Source organism: Echeneis naucrates, chromosome 17 (assembly GCF_900963305.1).
Source record: "Echeneis naucrates chromosome 17, fEcheNa1.1, whole genome shotgun sequence".
NCBI classification, from domain to species: Eukaryota; Metazoa; Chordata; class Actinopteri; order Carangiformes; family Echeneidae; genus Echeneis; species Echeneis naucrates.
This window is the reverse complement of record NC_042527.1, coordinates 18,129,104-18,155,527: the sequence shown is the minus strand read 5'-3', so window position 1 is coordinate 18,155,527 and position 26,424 is coordinate 18,129,104. Positions and strand designations below refer to the sequence as shown.

The following is a 26,424-nucleotide window of genomic DNA, read 5'->3' as shown; positions in this document are numbered from 1 at the left end:
CAGCATCTACTTCCGGTAGAAGACACTTCAGAGTAAAAGTCTCGGAGTAGAGAAGGTTCTGTGAGGGGGAGAAAAAAATCATGAATTGATTGGAAAAAAAAAAAAGGCTTCACAAGTCTCACAAAGCAGCTTATAGTCAGGATCATAAGACAAACAGTTTATAAACCAACCATGTAAGTTTTTAAAGATGCCTCTGACATATGGGCCCAGTGTAGATCATATGACAATGACAATATTTCCCTGTTGTGGTGTTTTATTGATTGCTTTATAACCTGCACAGAAATAAATGATTGCTCAGTACAATATTTTCTTTTTTCTGATGTAGCTCAAGGTCATACCGATGCCGTTAACACAAAGTGCTCATGCATCATAAAGGCTTGCAGCTATATGTTTATATACTGGCAAAAGTTAATAAATGTTACATTACATTAATAAATGTAATGTAAAAGTCATTAATTTACCCCATGGCATCCCAACAGGTCTGGAAACATATAAACGTGATTCTTTATGTACATATAAACCAACAGGAAGTACATATAATTGTATTTTTCGAAAACGTTTTGTTTTCTTGTGGCCAGAAAAAACATTTCTTTTCAAATATTCAATTTGAATGCAGATAGATAAAAATCACATTTATTTATGTAGCGTCAGGTGTACTCTGGGATATTATAGGACAATTGTTTCATTGACTTGTAAATTGTTTTGAGTTCAACTTTATTTTGTTTTATTTTACTTGAATCTAGCAAATGTGTTTTTATATTTGTAAAATGTAACCATCCAGTCTGCTACAGTTATATTTCCCTCCAGTGCCTTTCTTTTGTTCTTTCTTTTTTAGATAGATGTCAGATTTAAATTTAAATTTTTTTTGATTTTTAGGTAAAGTTGTAGGGGGCTTTCGTCCTGAAAATTTAAATGGGAATCCATCTATTTGCCATGATTTCTTCAGTGTAGTATTTACTGCTGTATGAATTTTTTTATTTTTTTTTCTTGGACTTTATGTGTGGTAATGATATTCAATGGAGTTACAGTACACAGCTGACAACATGTCTAATTAAGCAAATCGTGATTTTTGTCAAATATGACAAGAGGCAAAAAAATACTCATTAGACATGAAGTGGATTTGACAGCATCTTATTCAGATGCCCTCTCCAGCTAATTGGTAAGGGACTTAGTAATTAGAAGTGACACGGATATTACAGGCAGCAGATGTCAAAGTGCATGTCATGTTAAAGCTTGAGTGGCCCAAGAGTCTGGGATCCCCAAAATAAGTTACGAACTTGTGAAAAAGAAGGGAAATATCCTTTCTGTAACTCATTACAGGATGTCAAGCAGATGGTCTGCTGGGGGGGGGACATCCAAATCAGTTTTGACACACTGCAGGGCACCTCTCCAGATCTGCCAAGCACTTTAATCCTGCAGACGTCTCTGACTTCTGCAGCTTTTCTGACCCACAGCATCCCTCACTCCGGAGCAGAGCTCATCACAGTAATGTCCTCCTCCAAATGCATCACATTATAAAATGAACCACCGAGCTGGGTACTCCAGCACATTGCATAAATCTAATCACTCTATTTTCAATCCATAAATCAGGATCTTACTGTCAGCCTGTTGTGCCCATGACTGTTTCTTAGTCATTCGTGAAATGTCACTGAGATAGAATAATCATCCCTCTGTAACACATTCCTGGCCCCGACCTAATCTAATGTCTGTGATATAACAAGGAGACTGAAAGTCAGCTGTCCAGTTGTCAAGAGGATTAGTAGCCTATAAGGATCAAATCCTATGGACTAACCAGGAAATCAAACTGGCCTATTCCTGGGTCGTCTAAAGAAGCCTTGATCGTGTGACCAAAGATATTCACCCTTTAATGATCTGTTTGTTTCCGTGTATAACCCAACGTAGAGACATTGTTATGCAAGTTAAGCCAAACACAATACAGCCTATGGACTGTTTTCAAGGCACTTCAGTGGCAACGTGGTGAAAAGTGACTGAGGTCAAATTTACTCAACAAGAAAACTTTCTTACAAGTTTTCTAATAATTCTGCCTTTGAAACGCAAAAATATTTTGAAGCAGTGTTGTTTGATTTTATATATTTTTTTTATGTTTGATAGATTAATGTCATTCATGATGAAGATGATACTTTATTTTATTGCTGGAGTGCTGGAAGTATTCACAGCTTTCAGGAAAAGTGCCAATGAGGCTGTTTTTATCAGGAAAAATCTATATCTAGTCCATTATACTTCATTACAAATCAAAGTATCGCATTTAGAATGTATTTAGTCAAAGTAGCTATAATATTGGCAACAAACGAGCCAGAGGTAGAATGGAGCTCAGTGTTTTAGGTCATAACATACTGTCGGACATCTTAATCCATAAAAAGGCATCAAATATACAATCAGCTGATCAGAATTTTTATATCTAAAGCGTACCTGTGGATGCTCCAGAAAAAGTGCTTCTTGTCTCTATAACTAACATAACAGTTTCGCAATCGTTCTGCACAACAAGGAGGTGCGTGCGTTATTTATTTATTTATTTATTTATGTATGTATGTATGTGGCACGTGTGCCAACGTCAAGGCGCGCGCACCCAGCAGCTCTGTGCGTGTCGGAGGCAGAGCGCTGCGGGAGGGCGGACAGACCAGCCACGCATCCGCATCACCCAGGAGGAGGAGGAGGAGGAGGAGGAGGAGGAAGGCGGCACTGCCTGCAGGAATCTGGTGGTAAAGTCCGCGCAAAGAGGCAAAAATGCGCTGAGGGGGGAATCCGCCTGGAGCTCGTTCGTTAAGCAAAGATCATCTGACAGCGCTCACTCTCCTGAAAGACAGAGAGGAAAGAAAACACGCGGCTGGAGATGAATACCAACGATGCCAAGGAGTATCTCTCCCGCCGGGAGATCCCTCAGCTGTTTGAGGTGAGGTGAGCCAACTGCAGGACCGTCTCCTGACATGTGGCAGCTTCGTTTCTCGTTATGGTCGACTCTGTCCGGTGCTGCAGCTCCACGATAGACGAATTAGCGCTTCAAATACAAGAAGGGGATCCCGGGAGATTCATCGACTGTACAAAGTGCCTATTAAAGCGGTGCTTTACAGAGAAATACGGTCATAATTAGAGTGTAAGGGTAATTAAACCGAGCAGACATTCCTCTTGCTACTGCATAATTCACTTTTAATTGAGATGTTTGCAGCGGGAACCACTTTTTTTTTTTTTTTTTTTTTTTTTTAAATGAAAAATGACGACTGAAGTTCTGTTACAGCTAAGAAATGTCAAGACGAATATCAAAAGTTAATGAAACATTTTAGTAGTATTGCTGCAAAAACTGGATATTTAGACTCAACTCAGTATATTTGTGGTACAGAGTCATTAAGATGACTATAAGGGGCTGTTAAGACATAAATCTTTCTCCTAAAACATTTAATTAATAATTATATTAATTCATACTATCATAGCTAATGCTATCAATTCCAGAGAGACACAGTGAGAGGAACTAAGGCTCAGCAGAATGTAATAATGAAATATAATATTCATTTTCCTGAGGGGATAGTAAATAGGCTCATCCACTTAATTAGACTTAGTTTTCAGTGCAGTGTAGCTAATGTATGCAAGCAGTCATTGCCTGGTTATTTACAATCAGTTCAAATTACACTGAGCAGTGAAGTGACACATTATCATCAACGCAGCAGCGTCATTTTAATGCTCACAATAAAAGTGAATTCATTATCAATCAGCTCCATGAACCCCCTCAGATTGTTTTCGGCTGTGTTTTCGTGCTGCTGGCAGTGGAGGCTGTTTCGTGAGGAGGGTGGAGATGAGGTCCCAGAGGAAGGCATTGTTTTAAGCCACTTCGGGGTCAGGGGGACAAAAGTCACGCAAACACGCACTCGGCTTGTCTTTTGGCATGGAGTTCGTTCTCACATCCATCACAGCCGCTGGCTTCCCGTCTCCCCTGAAATAGTCGTCAGAGTCGTGTGTTTATTTGCCAGGCTGAGTTCCAATTTCATGGGCATCTGACAAAATCAGATGTTCTGTTCCCCCCCGGTGGAGCCGAGCCGAGCCAAGACAACCAGATCTGCACTTCACTACTTCACATCATTAAGGCCGCTCTGGCGCAGAACAGCACATCATCTCGAGGACGTAGAGATGCCAGAACAAACATCCCTTCCTCCTCCCTGTAGCTCATCTCGTTCTCTTCCGTTGTTTCCTCCAGAGCCTGCTGACAGGTTTGATGTATCATCGACCCGATGACCCCATCGACTACTTGGAGTGTTGTCTGAAGAAAGTCAGGGAGCTTGGAGGACCAGATAAGGTGCGATGGGACACCTTTGTGGGCCAGGAGAAGAAGTCTCTTCCCCCTCTCAATGGGGGACAGTCACGCAGGTCGCTCTTCAGAAATGGTGAGCAGTGAACACTCGTAAAGTGTATTAAAACCCGTCAGAGCTGAGACCGACTCACTTAATCAGTTAGTAGGTAAACAGGAATTCATCAGTAGTTGTAATAATGGATTTGTTTGTTCCAGGTTAAAAAGCCAAAACTAGTTCCAACCAGATTGCATTCCACTCGTTACTAAAAGAAGTTAAACATATTAATGTTTGCCATCCCTATTGATTTATAAGCTGAGTGATCCTTTTCTCAGTCTCTAGTTGTAAGTCTTCCTCACAACAGCGCGCTGTGGTTGACACCCCTCCGTCCGCCTCAGGCTTAACTTCCGCTCCAAATATTGTTTCTTCTGGTTTCAAAAAGCCAAATCTGAAACAAACAGCAGTCCATGAAGTAATGGATGACGTCGCGGTGGGTTGACACTTGGATCGGGCCTCCCCAATATAAAGACTTTAGGTTGTTACAGACAAAAACATAAGCAATAACACTAGATCTCTTTTGTGTTTTATGACAATGTGCTGACTTGATTAATCGACAAAGTATCTTAAGAAGACAGACGATAATCAGTTAAACAAATCCATTGTCTGTTACTGAAGGCAATGGAAAAGGAAATTTTCACTAGATATGTAAAATAAATATCTCTGGCTTCTATGCTGGCAGCGATGTAAGTTCCTCTCTCACACAATCAGGACCAGACTGCCTCAGTGTTTTCACAGGAAAGGGTGTTTCCTGTTTCCATTTTCCTTATAGCCCCATGAGCTCCACCGTAGATCCACTGTTAAATTGTTGTGCTACTCAGAGCGAGATGAGGCGGGAGGCCCAGCTGCATGTATCACCTCTCTCAGATGAATTAGTCTCCAAAAGCAGTGCCAGAAGCATTTGTTGGGTACACACAGAGGACCCACAAACACACACAAGGCAGCCAGTTCTGATGATTATACCTGTGCAATGCTACAAAAGACGAACAAATGCCCTAAATGAATGATTAATAAGAGCAGGGAAACCAAAAAAGGCTCTCCATTCATCTCTTATCGCTAACGGCAGCTGTAGTTTCCAGCTCAACAGCTCCAAATAATGCAAACACCACAGATGCAAAACTTGGGTCATAATTTGCAAACTGTTTTTTGGCCCTGGCTCTCACATGCTAATGATGTTTACATTTGCCATGTTTGGCTACGTCAGTTTTAAATTTAGACATCTAGTTATTTCAGTGTGCACTGCGTATGAAAACACAGTTATATGTGTGCCAGAAAAGCATTTCATACCCTGAGTCAATATTTATAACAAACACCAGCGTCTGCAGTCAGAAAGATGGTTCAGGACACATTACACTCCAACTCTTGTCTTGCGTGGCAAAGACGCCTATAAACTTTGCCAGCTGCAGCATTTAGCTGTTAAGAACTACAGCCCAGCCTAGTTAGAGATTTGCGTGGGCTGCAATTCCCTTCTTGGCTGGAGCTAAAACTCAGCTTGTTTTGAAAGTAATGCTGCTTTTCATCCGTTAATGTGTTTTTCTTGTGGCCAGATTGTTTGAATTGGTTGTTAGAAATGTCAGTCCGGCAAAAGCAAGCCCTCGGATTCAGGCCGGTGCAGCGGAATGGGTTAAAAACAATCCTCTGAATGGGAATCTTTGTGCTTCTCTAAATTGTTTGAATGATACAGTAGCTCTTCCTATTCTATATTTATTCGTATATTTAAGACTGTCTCATCAATGTCACTTCCAGAACTAAAATCCACCATAAAGATATGATGTCAGTGCTCCTTGGAAATCATCACAGTTCTGCTCCCTTTAGATTAGCACGCACCGATGATGTCTGTCTTTAATGACGTCGTGTCTGTCTATTTCACCTTCTGATGGCTAAAAGCTGCAGCGCTTTTTGATTGGCACCTTTTGAAATAATGTGACAGCTGCATATATAAAGTGACTGACAGCACAGTGTGCCCTCACTCATACCTTTCTATATGTGCGTCTGTGTGTGCGTGTGCGACAGTGTTGCCCGACAGTCCCAATTTTCCCTACAGACGCTACGACCGCCTCCCTCCCATCAGCCAGTTCTCCATCGAGAGCGACTCAGACCTGTCGGAGACGGCGGAGCTCATAGAGGAGTACGAGGTGTTTGATCCATCCAGACCTCGGCCCAAAGTCATCCTCGTCATCGGTAAAGGACCAACACGACGCACAGCAACACAAACACCAAAACACTATAAGCACTTGAGCCCTTCAAAAAAACCACAAGAATTAGAAAACTGAGCGAGTTGTTTCAGATCTGATCTGGACTCCTTATGAGTCATGTTTTCCAATTGATAAGACGGAGCCATAAAGACTCATCTGTGTGTAAACAGAAAAACAAGCACCCGGTGTCTCTTTATTGCTTCTGATGCTTTGTGAGTTTTAGCCATGACAAGGAAAAGTAGATAAAGGAAAGTTTTATTTACTTTACTCATGAGCTATAAATAGATGTCCTGGATGGGAATCTATGAATGTACATGTCTGTGTGTGTAGCAGCATGTTTTTCTTGGTATTCTGAGCATAGCCCCACCTCACTTAGTCAATATCAGCGGGGGAGATCTTGTTAGATAAATAGTTTATATCATGAGCAAGAGAAGGGCCTCAGTGGTGGTTAAAGACTAAAAAAAAAAAAATAATTAACTGATAGTCTTCAGCTTGTTTGGTGTGTTAACATTATCTATCCTGTGTGTGATAGTTATTTGTCCTTGCAGCGCAAAGCCACTTCCTATCTCGTCTTTGTGAGCACATTGTGCCCCATTTAAACAGGAGAACAGGATGGCAGCAGCTGTCATCTCTTTGGAGGATCATGGGCAAATGTTTTGTCTGCCAGGTTTGCACAGAGAGAGAGACAGACAAGTGTGGTTGGGCAAGGACCGGGCCGAGCAATACAAAACACCAAGATATTAGATAAAGTGCATTTTTTGCTAAATACATACAGCGGACCTGTTAAGAGATCTGTCTCATCATTTCTTTTTCCAGCAAAACATTTTTAGTTTGGCTTTCTAAAAAGTGGCCAGTTTGTAAAATCACTTTCACGTCAGACAGAATTAAAGCAGAAAAAACACAGATGGATCAGAGAGCGCTGGTCGATGGTGCCAAAAATGGGCCCCATCTAATTCACTCATACACAAATAATAAGATATAAAAAAATTTAAATAAGCTAAGAGTAATTAAATTGCAGCTTTATTGCAGTAATCTTAAGTACACAGTCGGCGTAACAGGAACTACAGCAGGGGGAGAGCTTTAAGACAACACCCTTAAAGCTAATGATTCTCCTTCAGACAGAACCTGAGAACTGTTCCCAACAATACAAAGAGAAAAAGTTAAGCAAGTTCAGCATCAAACTTCATTTTCTTACTCACCAAGAGCTAAACAGATAACTCTTGTCTCTATCATCTCATTTTTAGCATGCTAACTGGCAAGCATCAGCCCGTCTGATCAGTCTGCTGTGAGGTCGAAGTGCCGCTCACAGCGTGTAAACTCTCTGATTATGAAGGCAATAATGGCCAAAGCTCTTCTGCAGCGAAAATCACCACCACCTGCTCCTGACGGCATTCAGCAGCAGGAAAAAGTCCCAGCCTCTTTAGATGCTTATTGTGCAGCGACCTACGCTACCGGCTGAGCGCAACTGCACGCACAAAAAACAGACCAAACAATCGTGAACTTGGCCTCAGTCCAGCTCTAAAAGCCTCCAAATGCTAAAAGCATAAGTGTCTGTAGCTATTAGAAAAACCTGAAAGACTGTTTCAGAAAAATTCAAACAGCAAGACTCAATCCGTGACAAGCACTTTGTTGAAAACACGCTGAGGCGCTAAACCTGAATGTGAACCCTTTAAATCCTAAACCTAAACCTAAGTCCTAAACCCAGAAACTGGTCTGGATACCTGCAGGATGCAGGCATCAGTCAGAGGTTCGTTCTGCAGTACCATATAGCTTTTCATTGCAGGAAATTAGAAATGGATGATTTGATTTGTATTTTAACGGTCGTTGATTTGTAAAGATTTTCTTGGCTGCACAAACTTCTCCTCATACCTAATGAATAATTTCTGACAGCAATGCCAGGTTGGAATAAAACACCAGCGACACAGCTTGTTCTCTGAATAATTTCACTTCACTCTGAACTGGCTGCCGACCAACAGCTAGTTTGAACGGCTGACAATGCCTGAAATCGTGAAATAAAATTCGATCAACAAAGCAAGGCTCCACACCGCCAACCGATCTTAATATTTGATTTTTACTAATTAGATTCCCTGGAGTCAGTTTAATTTTAGGCTATTAACTTTAAATATTCAGATCAGCATTCAGAATCAGAACTGAAATCATTCATTTGAATTCTGACGTGCTAAGATGGTAAGGTGTTAAAACAGGCAGCAACAGGCTCTCTTCCTGCTGAAATACTGAGGGAAAAAAGAAGACGCCCCCACAAAAACACACACACACATCCATCACACACAAACACACATATATGTGAAGACATGAGTGTTGTCATGCACACACACAAAGTCTCACATGGACTAGATAGAGTCCTCCCACTAATACACACTTTTGCCTACACAAGAACTCCCACACACATAATGTTTCTCTCTATCTCACACACACACACACACACACACTCTACCAAAACATCAACAGCTTTCCCTCTGTGCCCAGGTGGCCCTGGCAGCGGCAAAGGAACACAGTGCCTGAAGATTGCAGAGCGCTACAGCTTCCAGTACGTGTCCGTGGGCGAGCTGCTGAGGAAGAAGATGATCCACAACGCCACGAGCAACAGAAAGTGGAGCCTGATCGCTAAAATCATCACCAACGGAGAGCTGGCACCACAGGTAGCATTTAAACAGAACAGGGAGTTTGTGTGTGTGAGGAGAATATCATGATGGATGAGCACCACGTGTGTCCAGTCACTCGCAGATCATTAACACAGCGGGCATGAAACATGGAACTAATTAAGGCCATCCATATTACAAGCGTGCAGGAGAGATGGACGCTTTTTCGTCTTATTAGCATCCTTCTTTTGCAGGATGATGATTCATCCGCCTGAGAGGAAAATTGAGACAGGCCTCTGCTTTCTGTTTGTGTTACACTCTTTTAAAGGCTGGATACAAAACACACACGGAGGCCTCTTCAGAGTGTAGAAAACCAACACTAAAACACAAAAAAACTAACCAATCAAACATTGTAGTTGTATTTATGAAAGCATCAAATGGTTCAACAAGTAAAAATGATGGAAATGGCTTGTTTTCATTTGTCTTTCAGATTTTATTTCCTGGCAATTAATAAACATGAATGAATGATTTTTCTCTAAATTTCAATTAAGGGCAAGCTGATAGTTTTATATATATTATGTAATATTAAATCCAATGTAACTTAAAAACAACCAAATATTAAGAGGTTGATATTAAGGATTTTTTGAATCATATAAAGCTAATTTAAGATCCCTAAAATTACATTTTCTCAGTGTACTGAAACGAAATGAAGCTAGAGCTGCCATGATCTGTATTTTAGGTAGTGTGTAAGCATGCCAAAACAAAAGATCATTCCTGAGGAAATAAATTATATAAATAACTTGTCTGTCCCCCTTCTGGACGTTCACCAGGAGCATTGAGGTAAACAGCAAAGTAGGCCAAGCTGCACACACATGTGGCTGTTAGACATTTAATTTCCCGCCATGATTAGTTTAGCAAAGCAGATTAAAATTTGGATTCTTGATTAGTTTGCATGAAATGGTGAGAAGAAGGGGGCAAAATGTGGCCCTGATGATAGAGTGGCTTGTGTAAATATTGTGTTATGAGACACACTGCTGGTTCACAGCTTGTCTTTGGATTGGGGAAAGTTGTCTACTATGGTGTTTGCTTTGTGATTAAAGTTTTTCATAGAAAATTAAAGGACTTGTTTGACATTTTAGGAAATACGCTCTTCATTTTCTTGCTGAGAGTTGAACCGGGAAGAATCAAGCAGAGAGAGGCGCACAGTCACCTACAAAAGAACAATAAATCACATGATGATCGGGCTGAAATGTAAATTTGAGAGCATGAGAGGTGCAGGCAGGCAGATGTTTTGCCTTTTAAATTGAGCCAAACATGTTGTCTCACCTCATTGTTTCCATCTTTTGTCGCTCAAGTAACCAGCTACCGGCTCCAGGTTTATATTTAACCAGCAGATATCTGAGTGGCATCTATCTTTCCATTCGACTCTTGACAAGTGAGCAAACACTCGAGGAAAACAAAGTCACGTATTTCCTGTTGTCTAGAGTATCTACCCGGCCATCTAAGAGGCCATTTCAGCACCGTGAAGGATTGAAAATGCAGCAACATCATCAAATATACATCTGTGACGCTGATGAGTGTCGGCATCACTCTGCTGACCTCTCATCCACCAAATCAGTTTGAACTTCTTGCTGCTTGTCTGTAACTCGCTGCAGGTCATGTGACTCAGCATATTTCTGACCTCATGTTCTCTTGGAAATCCCACAGGTGTTTTCATAAAAGGCTCTTGGATGCTCAACAGTCTGGTCTAAAATTAACAACTGATAGCACTCATGCTTTTGTTTCCCCTGACTGGGAAAAAAAAAAAAGCCCTTCAGGAGTCAGTGCTTACATTTACATAACTGAATAGATTGTGTTTGCTATTTTATTCCAACAAATTCAGTTTGGTGTCCCCGAAAACTTCACGGAACTCTTTCACCACAATCCATATTGAGTTTTACATTTTTGCAGCTTTGCCCTTTATGGGTCATTAGCAACCAGAAAAACATCACCTGGACTGGCAACACAAAGCTATTCTTAGTGAAATGTAGATTTGAAAGTCATCATAATGCATTTTGACAGTTTATTAATAGAGCTTTGCAACACTGCAAAAGGAAAACATGGATGGGAAGCAGTGGATGAGGGATATGCCTTTAGTGATGACCCTCCTCAGCTGCTAAACTCCTGGATGATTGCTGGTGTCCTGTCACAGATTGATTGCCGGAGATGATGGCCTGGCCTTCCAGTGAGAGCGCCGAGGTGAAGCCATTCAGAGGATTACAGGGTCTTTTTGTGGATAATCTTTTCTCATTTTATCATACGAGTATAATCTCGGCGTAGTCTGCCGGGCCGCTGCTCATTTTCTGTGGACGGGGCAAATGAACACACGACAGTATTTTTAGATCAGGCCACCGTGCATCTATCGCCACCATATTCCACGATGCATTCGACCTGCAGAAGGTCCAGTCAAACGTGCCGACCTCCTCCGGCCATGAGGACATAAGTGATGCTGAAAGATGCTGTCAGGCTCCACTGGATCACTCTGCTGCAGTGACGAATATCACAGCAGGACCAGATAAACACACAATTTGTCCTTTGTAATTCTGTCATGTGCTACTTTCCCCTCCAAACAAGCTGCTCAGTATTCAGTTTCTACGTTGATAATTACGCACTGGGAGCTGCAACATTAACAACAAATGTCATCTTTTCTGGAAAATCGGAAATTGTAATATAACTAAAAACATTTCTGCTGAAACAACAGAAGCTCTCATCACGGATGCTGTGATATGGATATGATGGGTTATCAAGCAAACTGAGCCACCAAGTGAAGATGATGTTAAATTCTTCTTCTTCTTCTTCCAGGAGACAACAATCACTGAAATTAAGCAGAAGATTATGAAGATCCCAGATGCTAATGGAATCGTCATAGACGGGTTCCCTCGAGACGTCGGACAGGCCTTGTCCTTTGAGGATCAGGTGAGTCTCTGGCTTTCTAATGTACAGGATTATGTCTGAGGACGCCGTCATGCTTGTTCCAGATGGTCCGCTTATGTCAGAGGCGGGCTCCCATATGCAGTTGTTTTCATACACAAAAAGAGCTGTGAATTGATTCTAATCTTAATCAAACTCTTTGTATTTGTATCTGATTGTTGTCGTTGAAAGGGTTAGGGTTAGGTTTCCCCGTATGTGTCATCCCCACGATGGAAGGTGTGATGTTTTTATTTTAGTTGGAGTCACCGTAGTGATGCATGTTATCGGTCAGACCAACAAAGAGCTATTCAAATGGCACCTTTCACAGGCCCCGCATGTAAATGATTTATTTGCACATCACGCACTGGGGCTGTTATCTTTATGGTTTCACCTCCAGTAGCAGAAGATCTGAGGATGGCAGTGTTGGTTGCTCAGCGGTTTGAGTCTTATTGCTGTGAGAGTGTGCACAGTGTCTGGAGGTCACTGTCACTGTGGCACAAGTTGATCAATACATGTATCTAATTAAAAGTTAGACTAATAAGGCTGCAAGGATATAGATTTTTTTTTTTGCATTGCTTTCAGGTTATTGGGCTGAAGTTTTTGAGCCTAAAGGCTAAAATTTGAATTTTAATGTGAGGAGCTTCTGTGCATACTTGATGGTTTGTTTGTTTTGTTTTGTTTTTTATCCGTCTAAGCCTCTGGGTGAGTGTTTTCTTTGGCAGCCGCTGAATGACATTTGAAAGTGGAAGTTTGTTAGGAGCCATACTGTCAGATGACTGGAGAGCAGCCATCTGCTCCTTATCTACATTCAACATTAGCTTTGTTGACACCATTTTTTTGACTAAATGTAGCCATACCGCACTCAAAAAGGTACAGAATCTCTGAGGAAGTTCAATCGACTGGAATTTCTTGTAGATTTTATGCTGCATAATGTCATGAGCTAAATCTATAAAGTCATGTCAACTGGCTGTAACTCTTTATTATTATTTTTCTAACTGTTATCATCACACTACTACGTTTCTGAGTCTATCTAATTACAAAAGCTTTTTTGTGCAGACTGTGAAAGTATCACGAATGGAGATCATCTAAACTCACTATAGTAAGATCTGTATTTTAAAAAAAGAAAGTGAAGAAAGAAACTCATCGTATAATAATATTAACCAACAGTAAAAAAAAAACAAAACAAAGGATAATAAAAGAAAATAAATAAAAGATTTCAAATTTAAGGAGAAGTCAGCAGTATTTACCAAACTCGAAACACATGAACGCAGCAAAAGTTTAAACTCAAAAACACGAGTGTGGGCGCAGACTGATGCTCAGTGTCGTTTGAACAGGATGCACGAATGTGCCTGAAAATAAAGCAGCAAAATATTAATAGGCATGAGCCAGATAAAATCTGTGAGAGGTCCAAAATGTCAGTTCTGATATGTCACTGGTGTGTTGTTGTACCCAAGTCTGAACCAAAGAGCCCCAAAGTGTAATGTTATCATGCATATAATGCATACATACTTTCATGTTTCATTCAAAAATGGATTTCAATCTGATGTTAAATTAAAACCCCTGAAGGCATCAGAAAAAGAATATTTAATTTCATTGCTAACAAAGTTTTGCTAGAGCAGACTTAAGTTATAGTAGATGTGTCACTTATAATAAGAAATTTCTCCAAGAAGAAAAAAAAAAAAACCACATTGTAAAACCAACGTCTGCATAAATAAGCAAATGGATGATAGAAGAAGCTCATATGTGAAGCTCCAGCAACTGAAACTGGAGCCCCCTGATGGAGATGTATCGGTGAACTCTGTGACACAGCAGTCACTGGTTTTAGAGGGATTGATTGTCTTTATCACGTTTTAACTCAGTAAACATTTATCAACCTTCCAATGAGCACTTAATGACTTTCATGCTGATTGGGGAACATGTGCATCGGCACATGTAGAGGCTGAATTAATAATCATTTTAGCTGTGTTAACATGAACAGGTGGTTGGTTTTAGAAAATCATTTCTTTTTGTCCTGCTGTTTTGCTTGGATTTAACTTTTTCCAAAAAAAAAAAAAAACAAGTCTGTAAGGTGACCTTCGGGCTTTTTACCGTGCTGAGTTGAAGAACTGACAAGCTCCAGTCAAACAGTTGGTTTTGATAGTTTTCCCCTCTACAGAGCAGAAGCGAGCGTATCCACTGACGGGCCACGGGTCTTGTTAGTACGTCATTTAGGGAAGCTCTGAAGCAGAGCGTGGACGCAAATATCAATCAGCATTATAATCCTCTAACTGCATCAGCCCAGCGGCGCTGAATGATGATTAAATGGGTATTTGTGGGATCCTGCAGAGGAATCCAGATGGGGCTCTTTTGGAGGTGCCGTTTAGTGAGAAAATGGTGTTTGGCTTTATCTTGTCATCTTTCTAGTTAATTCATGTGAACGGCTTGTTCATGTAGCCATCTGTGGCCAAACAGCTGGCTGTATGTGTGGAGCTGCTCCAGTTGGCTGAATGAACACATCTCTGCCTCTGGCGTCGCGTTTTGCATTTGTTTTGTATTCGATTTTTATTTGATCCACACATCCATTTACATCTTGTATGTGCACAAAGGCACACAAACATAGGCAAACCTGGAATAATGCAGATATGTAAACGGAAGTATAGACCTATTGTAACACCCCCCCCACCCCCATACATCCACAGATAATATACGAATAACCTGTTTTCAGATTTGCTTTGTGAATCTCCTCAGTGTTTACTTTTATTTCATAAATCCTGCTGTGGATGAATGAATCAGGGGGAGTGTACTGTGGATATGATGCAGATTAGCTTTGGCATTTCACAACGTATATTTTTTTGGGTGGGGGTTCCCTCAATCCAAATTAGTCTGTTACATCCGAAGGCAAGTTTTACTCTGAACTCTGAGACCTTCAGTTTCTCATGATGACACTGACACTGAATTGTAGAAAACTCAAGATAGAATCATTGATAGATACCCGCTGTTAATTATTCTCCTCCGTCTTTAGTTACAATTCCTTTAGGCCACAAATTAGCTTTCATTTAGTCCGTGTTTGTTTTTCTGACGTATTTCCATCAAAACCAGGCACGCCTGATGCATCGCACAGCAAACTGTCCCATTTGCTGCCGGGGGGATGAAATGAGGTGAAATGAGCTAACTGGTGTAAAGAGACAGATTTATGACCACAGAAAACCCGGATGATCACACCCACCCTCTATGACGGCGCTCACAATAGACCAGTTTCTGCGGTTACTTGGATGTGCGGCGTCATAGCTGTTAGCGCTGTTGCGCCACAACAAGAAGGTTGTGGGTTCGGTTCCCGTCATGGGGCCTGTCTGTGTGGAGGGTCCATGTTCTCCCCGTGCCTGCCTGGGTTTCCTCCCACCACCATCCAAAGACATCATGTTTGGGTTAACCATTGGGTGCCTCTAAATTGTCCGTAGGTCTGAGTGTGAGTGTCGTTGTGTGTTGGCCCTGTGATGGGTTGGTGAGCTGGGATTGGCTCCAGCACCCTCCGTGTCTTTGAAACAGATAAGCGGTAGATGATGAGTGAGTGAGTGAGACATTTCATGTGTCCAGAGCAGCTAAGCCTGTAAACAGACAAATAAATAATAAATTAATAAATAAACTGGATGAGGAACTCACATTTGTTGCTGAACATCTGAGAATTAAAGAGGCTTTTTCACTTTCAAGGCCTCTGGCAGTTTGATAATTAAAATTTAATCTCATCTCTCATTTTATAATTTGAAAAGTAATAGTCACAGATATTTGATTCAGCCGAACAGATTTCCTTGATGGTTGAAGGATTTTTGTTTTTCTTTAATTTGCTACCAAATGAAAAAATGAGTTAAATACGGTGGATGACAGTTTGCAAATGGGCCCCCGGGTTAGAAAAGGGCCTGAGGAAGTTCACTGGAGATGAAATCACATAGATAACACGTGTATATAGTTGTTTATAATCGTTTCCAGGCAACCGCTGAGAAACAGCTCATACAATCACTGATGATTGGACGGGTGCTGAAGACCAGTTAGCCAGTGATGCACAGATGCTGAAGCTCCGGGAATTACAATCGAATTACACGACAGCTGGTTATTTAAGGGACTTCAGTTGAGCTCGGGAACAAAGAGAGAAAATAATGGTGGTATGCTTTGACAAATAAGGTGCTGAGAATGAAGCCATTCGACGGCGAGAGTCCCCCCCCAAGTGCGGCTAAAATAGAAATGTGGAAAATTTTAAATAAGTTGATGTGTTACAGAAAGGAAGTGTTGAAATTAAGGGTTTGTGAAAGCGAATTGTTTGAGCTGCAAAAACTTGCCATCACAATTTAAAAAAAAAAAAAAAAAAAAAAAAATCTCAGTTGCTCATCTGCATATGAACATGTAAATTTTGTCCTTGAGACTAAACACAACTAACAACAAACCAGGATTCAAAACAACACAATAATTGTGCCACAAAACACATTTGTGACATTTGCTCCTTTATGACTTGCCGCCAGAAAACATCTTTACATTTTTTTGGACATTTAAATTTGCTATACATCAGTAGCCTATAAGCCTTATATCTATGTATACAATTTAATAATATGGATAGACTGTTGTTCTTTATGGAGTTTGGATGTAACGCTAATTTGTGTGTAACCAAAGTTGTAAATGTAGAGTAACAGCAGAGTTTCTGCCATTTGTGTTGTGCCACCGCTGCATCCTGGATTTGTCTTGCTGCCATGGCCTGAAGTTGGTGTCTGATAGTGGACTTATCATCGGGTCGGGGTCAGGGTTTGCAGTCCTGAGACTTTTTTGGGATAAAACACAAGAACCCGTAGAGATCTTGAAATCTAAATCTTCTTGAACGTGCGCGTGAGTTGCTTGAAAAGTTCAGCAGCTTATTTTAGATCCTTTACTCCCCAGTGCCATGTGAGCTCAGGGGCGATCGGGTGATTCTCTGAGGACCCACAGAATCCATTTCCATTATTCTCTCCTCACTCCATGATGCTACTTTGCCCTTTACAGCGCCACAGCAGCCATTTCTGAGCTGCTCCTCTGGGCCTCTGCAGCAGTCCTGCTCCTCTTTAAAGCTGCCCACAGAGACCATCCACCCCCCCCTCCTATCGAAGATGAGTCTCGGTGTCTCTCTGTTTATCTCTGCCTGGCCTCCTCTGCGGGTGTCTGAATCCAGCATGTATCTGACAATTATCAATTGAGACGAATCGGTTTCCGGTGTTTGCTTCCATTCCAGTCAAGTTTCTCATCAGGTGGATGAAACTACCACCTTAAAAAATTATAATGAAGCAGCAGAGCAGGAGTTATTTGGCTGCAGCGTGTTGAATGTGGATGTGGACTCTCTCTGACTCTTTGAGAAAAGATTTTAAAAAATGAATTAGTGGGTATTACAAACGCACACGCCTCCTGTGAGATCTCTGCAATCTTAAGGGGAAGTTACAAAGAAAGTAACGTTATATAATTCTTCTTTTAGTGAGCTTACAAAGCCAGTCTGATTCACCAGACAAACAAAAAAGAAACAGTTTTTACTTTCATTTCCTGTAAACTTACATCTATATACACATCCACTGAATGTACAAAAAAGGTTTGTACAGGTTTCAGATCCTTTCTTCACTTCACAAATGAAAACTTTTGTGGTTCACATCTGTACAAGTCAAAACAAAATCATTTCAGTCCAACTATGTTGATAATTAGTTCATGAATTACAAAGTAAATACCAGATGTTTGCAGGAAAAAATGACAAATAATTGTTGTTTCTGTTGCACAGAGCATCTCGGGATTGTAAACGTTTGGTCAAAAGAATTAAAATGCATAATATCAAATCAAATCAAATAAAAAATGAAATAATAAGAAGTCGTAAAGGACAGCGAAATGTATTTGCACAGCTTTAGCTCTGTTTGCTTGGACATGTGGGATTAATGCAGTTCGAACCTCACTGAGGCATCTGAGGATGGAAATCTGTTGTCCTCCATTAGAACTGCTGGGCGGCAGCTCGGGCCCCAACAGCTGAGTTCATGGAGACAGATTGAGACGTCTGGCGCTCAGAGAGCTGAATGGGACAAACAGCGCTCTTTCTGCCGTTTCTTCATGTTCCAGCGTTAACCGGTACGAACTCCAGAGCAGGTCAGTTCATAATGACCGGCTTTGCTTCGAGTGGCCGGAATCAGATTGGTTATTAAACCCATTTTATCTCGTACGAGATCTAGAGAAAGAAATACAGAAGTTGATAAAACTTGATCCAAAACATTTTCCCACAGTTGTTTTTGACCAAAATGAGCAGGTGTTGAATGCATTAAAAACAACATCACGGTATAAAGGCATCCTGAGCATTAGAGTATCAGCATTAGGCATCTGAGGTTTTCTTATCGCAGATGTTGACTTTCCTGTGAAGCACAACAGGAAGCCACGTTTTCTTTATTTGAGTTCTTGAATTTCTGCCGTCAGTGTCTATTTTTTATTTTTTTGTCCTTTCGATTTCAGAGTTTAGTAGAGCATGCTTTGGTACCGCCATCAGGTCAGCAGCTCCTAAAAGACTGTGAGCGCGAACTGCCGGCAGTAAAAGAAGCGAAGGTTTATGGAGAGAGTTTCAAACCTGACAAATTCCCATCGAATCAAATTTACTTTAAAACTCTGAGGCAAAGAAAATGAGGACACAAGTGAGGTTACTGTGGAAGTAGGAACTTTCTTTTACGAGGCTGCGTTCTGTTCTCCGAGTGACATCTGCCTGAATAAACGGGATCATTCAAGTTATTTTTGGCTGTGGCAGAGCGTCAAATCAAACATATGCTCCGGAACAAAAGACATACAGCGCTGTGTGAATAGTAATAAACCACTTTTTATGGAGGAAAGTCCCTGATGTTGCTGAGCTGGGTGACCGAGGAGAGCATTTAGCGCTTATTTCACCTCACAGTTTGCATTAACTGGACAGCAGCATCCTAAATGTTGGTCACTGAGGGATGTCTTTTTGTGCTGGATTTATAAAATAAGCAGTCATGCTCACTTGGCTGCTGCTGCTGTTGCTTAATAATCAGCCTGTGTTTGTCTCATTATGGCCTGTTTGTTGTCACCTGAGCAGAACACAATCATTACACACTCTCTGCTACGTGCTTTTGGTCTCTGCGCACGTTCAACCAACCGACTAATCTGATGAAACCGCACATACACGAGACGTATCATCCAGTCATCTGTGGCGTTATACTGTTTCCTACTGTGCGGGGGCCCCCAGGGCTCAAACTTAAGAAAATCCACACAAGCAGACAAAACAGAAACTAATAATCCTCACAACACAACCAGCAGCACAACTATGAATTTGGTTGTGTTGTTGTTGTTGTTGTTGGGACACTGTAGCTTCTGTATGTTCAACATAACTGGTTCAGATAATGCTGCTCATACTCTTTTCCTTATTAGACATCCTCTGTTGTCTATTTCTATCAACGATCAAAGATTACACATGAACATTTTGCAGCAGGAGCGGTGAAACAGGAACACAAATAAAACAGACAGGATATTCTTCATATTCTTCAGTGATCAGTTTTCTGGTTGACAAAGACTAATGAGACATTTCCTGCGTGGGTGATCACACTTTCAGTCACCTGCTGTTAGGAAATGATGTTTTTTAATATATATGTATATATTTTCGGATCATCTTCTACCATTCTCCTCTGCTCATCATCAGAGATGTTCTCCTCTAACCCTTCACTCCCAGTCACACCTGAATCATCAGAGCAGCAGCTTCGAGTCTTTGTGCTGCTGATTCAATCCACTGAAATTCAGTCGGTGAACTTGCTTTAAAATTCAGAGATATTCAATCCTTTCAGACCTTACTGAGTTCAAAGTCATTTTTTCTTCTGTGAAGTGAAGCGTTTGACATTTTGACCTGTGCACAGAATTTAAATTTGAGACTGATCCTGCAGCGTTTGTTAAGAGTTTCCTCGCGGTCAGAATAAAATGAAAACAGCGTATGAATGAATCTTTTGCCGAGCGCTGCCGCTCTGTATCGTTTTTCTCACGTCTGTTCTCCCACTTTCAGATCTGCACTCCTGACCTGGTGGTGTTCCTGGCCTGCACCAACCACCGTTTGAAGGAGAGGCTGCAGAAACGAGCCGAGCAGCAGGGGAGACCAGATGACAACCCGAAGGCCATCGACCGCCGCCTGACCAACTTCAAACAGAACACCATCCCTCTGGTCAAATACTTCCAGGAGAGGGGCCTCATCGTCACCGTAAGTCCAGAGGAATATTGTGTGTTTATGTTTTTAATACGTGCGAGATTTACATCTGAAATGCCGACACCAGAAGTAAAGGCAGGAAGGCAGGAAGGATGTGGAGCACCACAGCACCGCCAACTACACCAGTTCACCATCTGCAACAATTATAGAGATGGAATTCATTTCAAGTGTTTATGACTTCAAAAATGGGTGGATGGATGGATGGATGGATGGATGACTGGATGGATGGATGACTGGATGGATGGGTAGATGGATGGGTGGATGGATGACTGGATGGATGGATGGATGGGTGGGTGGATGAATGGATGGATGGGTGGATGGATGGATGGATGAGTGGATGGATAGATGGATGAGTGGATGGATAGATGGATAGATGGATGGATGACTGGATGGATGGGTGAGTGACTGGATGGATGAATGGATAGATGGATGAGTGGGTGGATGGATGGATGACTGGGTGGATGGGTGGATGGGTGGGTGAAAGACTGAATGACTGGATGGATGGGTGGATAGATGGATGAATGGATAGATGGATGAGTGGATGAATGGATGGGTGGGTGGATGGGTGAAAGACTGAATGACTGGATGGATGGGTGGATGAATGGATGACTGGATGGATGGATGGGTAGATGGATGGGTGGATGGGTAGATGGATGGGTGGATGGATGGATGGATGGATAGATGGATGGGTGGATGGATGGATAGATGGATGGATGGGTGGATGGGTGGATGGATGGATGGATGACTGGATGGATGGGTGGATGGATGGATGAATGGATAGATGGATGAATGGATGACTGGATGGATGGATGGGTAGATGGATGGGTGGATGGATGGATGGATGGATAGATGGATGGGTGGATGGATGGATAGATGGATGACTGGATGACTGGGTGGATGAATGGATGACTGGATGGATGGGTGGATGGGTGGGTGGATGTGCAGTTGCTTACCTGGATGACGGAGAAGCTTCACAGACTTCTTGTCACATTATCTGCTCGTGTGCAGACGAATGCTTGTTTCCAAAATACTTCTGTTACGCTGCTGATGCTTTAGTCAGATCGGCAGGACTATTTGAAAGGAGGATCTTCTCTGGGGGGGGGGCAGTGAAGTACAGTATCCGTGTGTGTGAGAGATGGTGCTAACAGGGCTATTGACTTCTGCAGCCAACAAGAAGTGGCTGCCCACACAGCCAGAGGGAGCCTCATTGATCTGTCTGAGCCTCGCCGTCGTGTTTTCCTCCCAGCAGAGGGAATACTTCAAAACCGCCAACTATATTATTACGACGGGCAGGTTTAGAGCTCAAGAAATCTGAAAATCAAACGCACAGGCTAATCTCCTGTGTATCTCACGTTAAGACTGCGTTTTAACAGGAAAAGGGAGAGAAAGTGTGTGAGACTCATTCCCTCCTGTGTCATCATTTCTTCTCTTCTCTTTAAGAATATTGTCTAAATCTAATCTTAAATCTAATCTTGTCGGCTTTCTCTTTCTGACTCCTGTGGCAGATCTCACTTCACACTTCTGGGTGCATGTCTGCGATGTTTCTGCTCCGCCTGTTAAGGTTTCCAAGCGTCTGTGCCTCACGCCAATTTGTCGGGGGGAGTTATGCTGCCGTGCACCTTCAGGCAATTCTTTTTGTTTGAATTTCATCTAATCTACATGTCTTGGCACTGTGGGAGTAAAGTGGAGCAGACATGGAGGGTGTGCAGTGAGCTCCTCTGGTTCAGCCTCGGTGATGTTCAGCAATGTTAGTCGTAAGAGGGAGGAGAAAAAAAAACAAACAAAATCAGCAAAATCAGCATTTCGGAAGGCTGTTATTTCTTTATTACCCAGCATCCCTCTGGGCCAGTCAGAAAACAAACAATCCACTTCGGCATGAAGCTACAACGAGTCAAGCAGCGGCAAAACAGAAACATGAATAGAGTTTTGTAGACATCAGGGGTGACGAATTATTTCAATTCTAAAATTGATTCTTTCATGAACAGGCAGGCGACGAATGGAAGAAAGCACAGCAGCTGAATCTGAGAATTTAATGTCTGTCCAAGGGCTGTTTTTTTTTTTTTTTTTAATTAAGACGAGAAAAGAGAGACACTTCATTTAAAAACTAAAGACATCTATAACAGGTGGAAATTAAACCTTTCCATTGCAGCGCTATAATGATTAAAAATGAAGTTGAGATGCACGTCACCGATTTTGGGATTTAATTAGAGCGGCAGCGAAACTAACGGAACATCCCATCGTCCACAGTCAGGCAGATTTATCGGCATAACCATGAAAACAGCGATTAATTGTGCTTTGGATCAGGGAGGGGAAGCTCAAGGTCACTGTTTCAGGCCATAACGTCACAAACCTTAGTCAGTTTCAGAGCTTTGTTTGGTCTCTCTGTGTTTTATGGCACCGCACCTCTGCACAGGTTGTTTTTTTTCTTTTTTTTTTTTGCTGAATGGGAATCAAAGAAATCTGCAGTTCCTGCCTGAGGAGTGGAACATTTTCCGTAAATCTCCATCTTTGTGCATCGCTGTCCCCTCTCTGTCTGAGCCTAAGACAGAAGGCATCACGCCCCTTTCGCTCTCTGTGTGTCTCTCGCTTGTCAAATATTTACGATGACAGGTTTTCAGAGTGTGCGGCGCTCTTGGAGAACGATTTGACGTCTGTGCTGAACGCTCAGGATCAAACTTCAGACCAGCACAGTCAGAGACAAGCTGGCGAACGTCCGGGAGCGTCCAGCAGCTCCAGAGACTGGCTGCTGGATGGAGCTGCATGAATGATAATGCTGCTTTGCGATATGGAAACTATACATCTCTCTAACATACAGCGCTGTCTTTAGAAACAAACCAAACAAACAAAAATAACGTTTGTGAAATTTGCAACCAGTAAAAGAATCAATGTAATCTGACCAAAGATGAGATTCGGTGCTGAATGGATATTTTCTGCTCTCGTTCTGCAGCCATTTTCCTGAGAGAGGGGGCTCAATACTTTCTTGATTAATGAGTCTCCGGTGCGTCTGCTCGACCGAAGGCTGCTGTGTGACGGTTCTCTTTTCATTGTAAATGTCAGGTTCAATATGAGACAGCACAACTCGATAAAAGAAGGACTTCAATGAGTCATTACTCCACATCGTCACTGCTGAGTTTGAATGATTCAACCGTCAAGATGTACATCTACAAGTCTACTCATTCTTTTTCTGTCTGTCATTAAATTAGCTCTCTTCGGATGTTTTGTCACCATTTTTACTTTTGAGGAGTCATGTTTTCTGTCATTTTCAGCAGCAGCGTCAAATGTTGACATTTTTGAGTTTTCTTCGAGATCTGTTTTTACTTCTATGCTGACTCATTTTGTCAAAAACACAACAAACCCGAAACGGAAATTGCAGCGAGGAGAGATTGTTGTTTTCTGTGGCCTCAGCTGAGGTCGTCGTCTCATTCTGGAAAAAACAAAACACAAAAAAACAAGCGACCTAATCAAGTATTGAAGTATTTGCTGATGGGTTCAGCTCCGGCTTTGGTCCCACATGCTGCTTGATGCCATAAAGATCCAAACAGATGGCTCGGTTCGCCTCTCTCTTACCCCTGAGATGTTTCTTCATTGTGCCGGAAATATATACGAGAAGTCGTACAAACAACAAAAAGACAGACTTTCAAGATAACGTTCACCTTGAGGAGGTGACTGTAAATTGCTATTGAAGCTTTCGACTCCCGTTCTGATTTCCTCCGAGCGTCACATAACTTCAAAGGACGCTGGACCGGTACTGTCGAGGTGCAGACGGAGAATCTATTTCAGTCCCAACTCTTGAGGAACTTCACATGAATTCACTCAGATGATCAAACAGATTACACTAAATGAACAGAATATTCTTTTGAACAAACTGGCAACCTCTTTTTCAAGAGAACAAGAGGAGTTAAAGTTTCAAAGCTTCAAAGATCTCTTTTTTTATTCATGTCTTCTTTGATGGATCACACTTTTGCCTCACTTGTCATTTTCCTAAATAAAAAAAACATCCTTTTTGTTTTTGTTTTTTTTTACATTCATGTTCAGTACATACAATTAATAAGCTCTTGGTGCACTGTGTGTGTATCAATTATAGCATTGATGTAATCTGTATTTAAAAAGTAAAGACAGACTACATACTACAGATTACACTAAATAATACATGTGCAGGACTAATACCTTTGAGTGCAGATGAGATGTTTAATGTGGCTGCAGCAGTATTATTATTATTATTATTATTATTATTATTATGATTAGGAGACAGGTGACGGTAATATTGAGGACATCACTCATCTGTCCATGCAGCGTTTTTCACGGAGCCCTTCTGTGGACGTGGGGTCACGTTTAGGATAGAAAGACGGATCAGATGCTTTTTGTGACGCGGTGTGATGCCAATATCGTGATGCTGAACTGTGAGGAATCCTGGTCGTTTTTTTTTTTTTGTTGTTGTTGTTGTTTTTTTAGGTTGTTACCAAGGAAACCAGAGGAGCAAGTGCTGTTCATTGACTGTACGCTTATCTCACATTTGTTTGACATCCATTTGCACGGCTGAGATTCATTCATTAGTTTATTTGGCTTCGTGCTGAGAATCACACACCTGAAGCTGAGAGCAATGTTCACTTTCACCGGCTTTTGTGTTTGCACGACGTCTCGGTTCAGCCGCTGAGGACAGAAGGGTGACAAGAAGAGGAAGATTAGCGAGGAGGAGGCTCCTTCAATTAACTTCCATCTCATGTCCAAAGCAGATTATTTATGGCCACTCTGCCCATACTGTACGTGCAAAGGAGCCGTCCGCTGAATTATCTTAAGGAGTCCAATGTACAGAGAGAGGGCCTAATTAATCTTCAATTATTAAAGCTTCTGGTGTGGAGAATACAAAATGGCCCGAGTGTGTTACTCCCAGGACCGCAGCTCATTTCTTACATTTGATCCTTTAATGAGTTTCAGTCTTGATGTTACAGCAGCTTAGCTCTGAATGGGTGTGTCTGTTTGTCTGTGCAGCCTTTTTATTTAAATGGTTCGAATCATTTGAGCTGTCACATAGCAGAAATGATATGCTGTTATTTCATTAGTAATATTTACATATTCAAAAAATCTTAATTTCTAAACTAAGTTTTTGTTTTTGTTTTTTTTTATTTAAACATGCAAGTTTATTGAAACAAAATATAAAAATGATATAAAATATTTTAAAACACCTCCCCATGTAATCTGCTTTCATGAGAGCAAACTGAGGATTTTTTTGGAGTTGATATTAGTTCATTTGAGTTTTTCACTGCAGACTTTACATGTTTAATGTATCAGATAGAGTCAGAGGTGACACAATCGTGTTGAAAAGTTGAATTATGGATCAAGTTAGACCCCCCCCCCCCCCCCCCCCCTTTTTTTTTTTAACCCTTTCAGTTGGACGCTGACCGAGATGAGGAGGAGGTCTTCTGTGACATCAGCATGACTTTGGACAACAAGCTGTTTGCCTCCAGTGAGCCTGCAGCCGGTGAGATTAACGTTCTTTTACTTAATGAAACAGAGAGAGACGCCTCAGGGGGTGTTAATGATACAACAAATTCATGAAAGTCAGATCTTGGCATCAGGAAGATGAAGTCTTTCTTAAATGTAGAGATTCTTTGCCTCTCTTTGTCGTAAAGTGACTATCTGCAGGTTTTGGATTGTCTGTCGTAGAAAATCAGCCAATTAACAAGGTCACCTGGAGCTGAGGGCAATTTTAACAGGCAATTATCCCAGTTCTTTGACATTTTATAGAAAAACAATAATTATCAGCTTAACTGATTATTAACCACAGCACGCTGTGGGAGGTTAATTTGAAAATATTGGCTGCAAATAATGTGCTGATATGTCTAGACAACAGTTTTCCATTTTATGACTCTGTGCTGCCTTTATTGGGTAACTTTTTTCCAGATTCCAGATAATACATAAAATAATCAAAACATGAATTATGTCTTAAAATAAGACAGTATAACTATACCTTGATGCAATTGCACTTTTACCTTTTTGTTTAAGATTCAGAAGTTCTTCTGCAACAATCGAGACCCAGTTCAAACAGCAGTGCTGCAATGTCACTGCGGTTTGACAGGCAGGCAGAAGTAGATCAAATTTAAGGTCATAAC

The 26,424-nt window shown here is 41.4% G+C and overlaps 1 protein-coding gene across 2 annotated transcripts in view; it reads left to right on the top strand.

The window, feature by feature from the left end:
- The first annotated feature begins 2,695 nt into the window (after positions 1-2,695).
- ak5 (adenylate kinase 5) overlaps positions 2,696-26,424 on the top strand; it is a 42,772-nt gene continuing 19,043 nt past the window's right edge. Inside the window, exons 1-7 of one of the 2 annotated variants that reach the window (XM_029525206.1) lie at positions 2,696-2,911; positions 4,205-4,391; positions 6,366-6,533; positions 9,035-9,207; positions 11,989-12,102; positions 20,117-20,308; positions 25,703-25,793. In XM_029525206.1, the coding sequence (XP_029381066.1) occupies positions 2,852-2,911; positions 4,205-4,391; positions 6,366-6,533; positions 9,035-9,207; positions 11,989-12,102; positions 20,117-20,308; positions 25,703-25,793 (985 nt within the window). In that variant the 5' untranslated portion in view covers positions 2,696-2,851. Of the gene's footprint in view, positions 2,917-4,204; positions 4,392-6,365; positions 6,534-9,034; positions 9,208-11,988; positions 12,103-20,116; positions 20,309-25,702; positions 25,794-26,424 lie in introns of both variants that reach the window. The other variant, XM_029525207.1, reaches the window with a different exon arrangement.